The sequence below is a fragment of the Carlito syrichta genome, unplaced genomic scaffold (genome assembly GCF_000164805.1).
Source record: "Carlito syrichta isolate Samal-C Ts95f unplaced genomic scaffold, Tarsius_syrichta-2.0.1 Scaffold288315, whole genome shotgun sequence".
In the NCBI taxonomy this organism is placed as follows: domain Eukaryota; kingdom Metazoa; phylum Chordata; class Mammalia; order Primates; family Tarsiidae; genus Carlito; species Carlito syrichta.
In genome coordinates, this window is record NW_007232411.1 from 171,194 (window position 1) to 173,648 (window position 2,455).

A 2,455-nucleotide genomic window follows, 5' to 3' on the forward strand; every position below is an offset into this window, starting at 1 on the left:
CGGGGGCGAGGCAGCCCTGGGGGACCAGCCGAGCTCTAGGGGAACGCTCGAGTTGTTGACTAGGGAATCCTGTTGTTGGGAGGGCCTGCGGCGCAGAGCGGGTGGCTCGGCGGTGGGGCGACGAGATTCCTTTGAACTTTGTGGGTGGTTGATGCCTGTCAGTTCAGTTTGGCTGCTTGAATCTCCCTTTAATGTGAGTCTGTGCCCCGCTCGTGGGCTGCCCTGGTGCCCCATTTTTTACCACGTCCAGTCGGTGTTAACCCCGCCCCCCGCCCTCAGTCTGGACCTACACCCCAACTAGATGTTCTAGTCTGAACGCTATCCTGAGTGTTAGTACACTGTAGTGCTTAGGAGTGCATGACAGCCGAGGTTTGAATTATGAGTTAAACTCTCAGACCTCATTTTCAACCCTTCAGGTGGATAGCAACAGTACCTGTTTCCCGTGTGTGTGTGTGTGGTGTGTGTGTGTGTGTGTGTTAGTGTTAAAATTAAATCGTTCCTACCAAGTGCCTGAGCACAGTGGCCGGCACTGGAGAAAGTTGTTAGTAAATGTTAGCTGAGTGTTCTGTGTTCTTTTTTCCTAGGGTCATTTGTTGCGGTCCATTGTTTGCAGAGAGTACTAGGCATTAGGGACCTTTTCTGGAAGCTATGGACTTTTTGGTTTTAAGAAGCCACTGCTACATATACAGCAGGAGTCGGGAAGTCATATTCCTAGAGAGCTTTCCAGGGCGCTTTCTTAAGCATTCTAGCCTGGTGCTGCCAATAGAGCCTTAAGTCTAGAAGTCGTTTTCTGAGTTAAACGGCATTTCTGACCAAGGAAACAAAGAGCACCTCACAAAACTTCAGAGTGGCAATTTGAGAACAAGGTTGTTTTTTTGTTTTGTTTTTTTAGGAAGTCCTTAGATTGGTCATATTTCAGGTGGCTTTCAGAAGTCTGATTTGTGTTCGTTTACACTTTTGCATTGCTCACACTTCTACATTCTGTTTCTCTTCTCTGCAGTTCCAGTTTCTGCTTCATTTTTCAAAAGCCCTACAGAGTTTTCCAACAACTTTTCCCTGATGCTGGCCTCTCCCAGAGAGGCCTCTTTCCTCTGGACAGGCAAAGGAGTTTGCATGGAGATGGTCTCCGTAGATAGTGTATATCTCTTCCAATAGTGCAGGGTGCTAGAAACTGTGACTACCACACCGAGGTAGTGGGACCAGTGACATACTTCTGTGTTCCTGTTTCCTAACTGCAGAGCACGATGATCGTGTTAGTTTCCCTCAACGAAGGAAGAAAGGTCGAGGTCCTTTCAGGTGGAAGTATGGTGAAGGGAACCGTCGGTCTGGAAGAGGCGGTTCTGGTATTCGGTCTTCTCGCCTTGAGGAAGATGATGGAGATGTTGCAATGAGTGATGCCCAGGATGGTCCCCGAGTACGATAGTAAGTGACCAATTGGTCTGGTTTTAATTTAGTGGCCCATGAGATTATATGGTTATCTTGCTGTCCATGTTATTTTTCTTCCCGCCCAGAAGAGTGAGAAATGCCAGGACAAGCTTAACAATTGAATAGTCTTGGTTGTAATTCGACTAACAGTGCAAGAAAAGTCTTTCAAAAGACTTTCCAAGCATTTAAGGACATTTCTTTCTCTGCTTCCCCGCAGCAACCCCTATGCTAACCGACCTAACCGTCGGGGTGATACTTGGCATGATCGAGATCGAATTCATGTAACTGTGCGGAGAGACAGAGCTCCCCCAGAGAGAGGAGGAGCTGGTACCAGCCAGGATGGGACCTCAAAGAACTGGTTCAAAATTACAGTGAGTACTTTGGTAAAATAAATGGTGCAGGAGAGATAGAAGTGGTTTTATTCCACAAAAAACAGTCTTCTCAGCCGGGCTCGGTGGCTCAGCCTGTAATCCCGTGCTTTTGGGAGGCTGAGGTGAGTGGATTGCCTGAGCCCGCGGGTTCGAGACCCGCCTGGGCAGCAAGACCTCATCTCTACAATAAATCAAAACAAAAAAAAAAAATCAGCTGGGCGTGGTAGCGCATGCCTGTAATTCCGGCTACTTGGAAGGCTGAGGCGGAAGGATCGCCGGAGCCCAGCAGGTTGAGGCTGCGGTGGCCGGGAGCGGCCACTGCACTCCAGTCTGGGCGACAGAGTGAGACTCCAACTCAAAAAAAAAAAAAAAAATCAGTCTTCTCAGCTGTTTTCTTCACAATTGGATATCTATCTTTTCTTCTAAGAATCAGTAACTTAGAATACCTGGCCGGGCTTGGTGGCTCAGCCTGTAATCCCAGCACTTTGGGAGGCCGAGGTGAGTGGATTGCCTGAGCCCGCAGGTTCGAGACCCACCTGGGCAACTTGACGAGACCTCATCTCTACAACAAATCAAAAGATTAGCTGGGCGTGGTAGCGTGCACCTGTAGTTCCAGCTACTTGGAAAGCTGAGGCGGAAGGATCGCCGGAGCCCAGCAG

General features: G+C 48.9%; 2 protein-coding genes across 2 annotated transcripts in view; both read left to right on the forward strand.

The window, feature by feature from the left end:
* Positions 1-2,170, forward strand: part of STX5 (syntaxin 5) — a 33,870-nt gene extending 31,700 nt beyond the window's left edge. Inside the window, exon 11 of the mRNA XM_021710224.1 lies at positions 2,140-2,170. Within this exon, the coding sequence (XP_021565899.1) occupies positions 2,140-2,142 (3 nt within the window). The 3' untranslated portion in view covers positions 2,143-2,170. The remainder of the gene's footprint in view (positions 1-2,139) is intronic.
* The window catches only part of NXF1 (nuclear RNA export factor 1), a 15,676-nt gene that overhangs the window by 180 nt on the left and 13,041 nt on the right, over positions 1-2,455 (forward strand). Inside the window, exons 2-3 of the mRNA XM_008053595.2 lie at positions 1,239-1,422; positions 1,643-1,796. Coding sequence (XP_008051786.1) covers positions 1,239-1,422; positions 1,643-1,796 — 338 coding nt within the window. The remainder of the gene's footprint in view (positions 1-1,238; positions 1,423-1,642; positions 1,797-2,455) is intronic.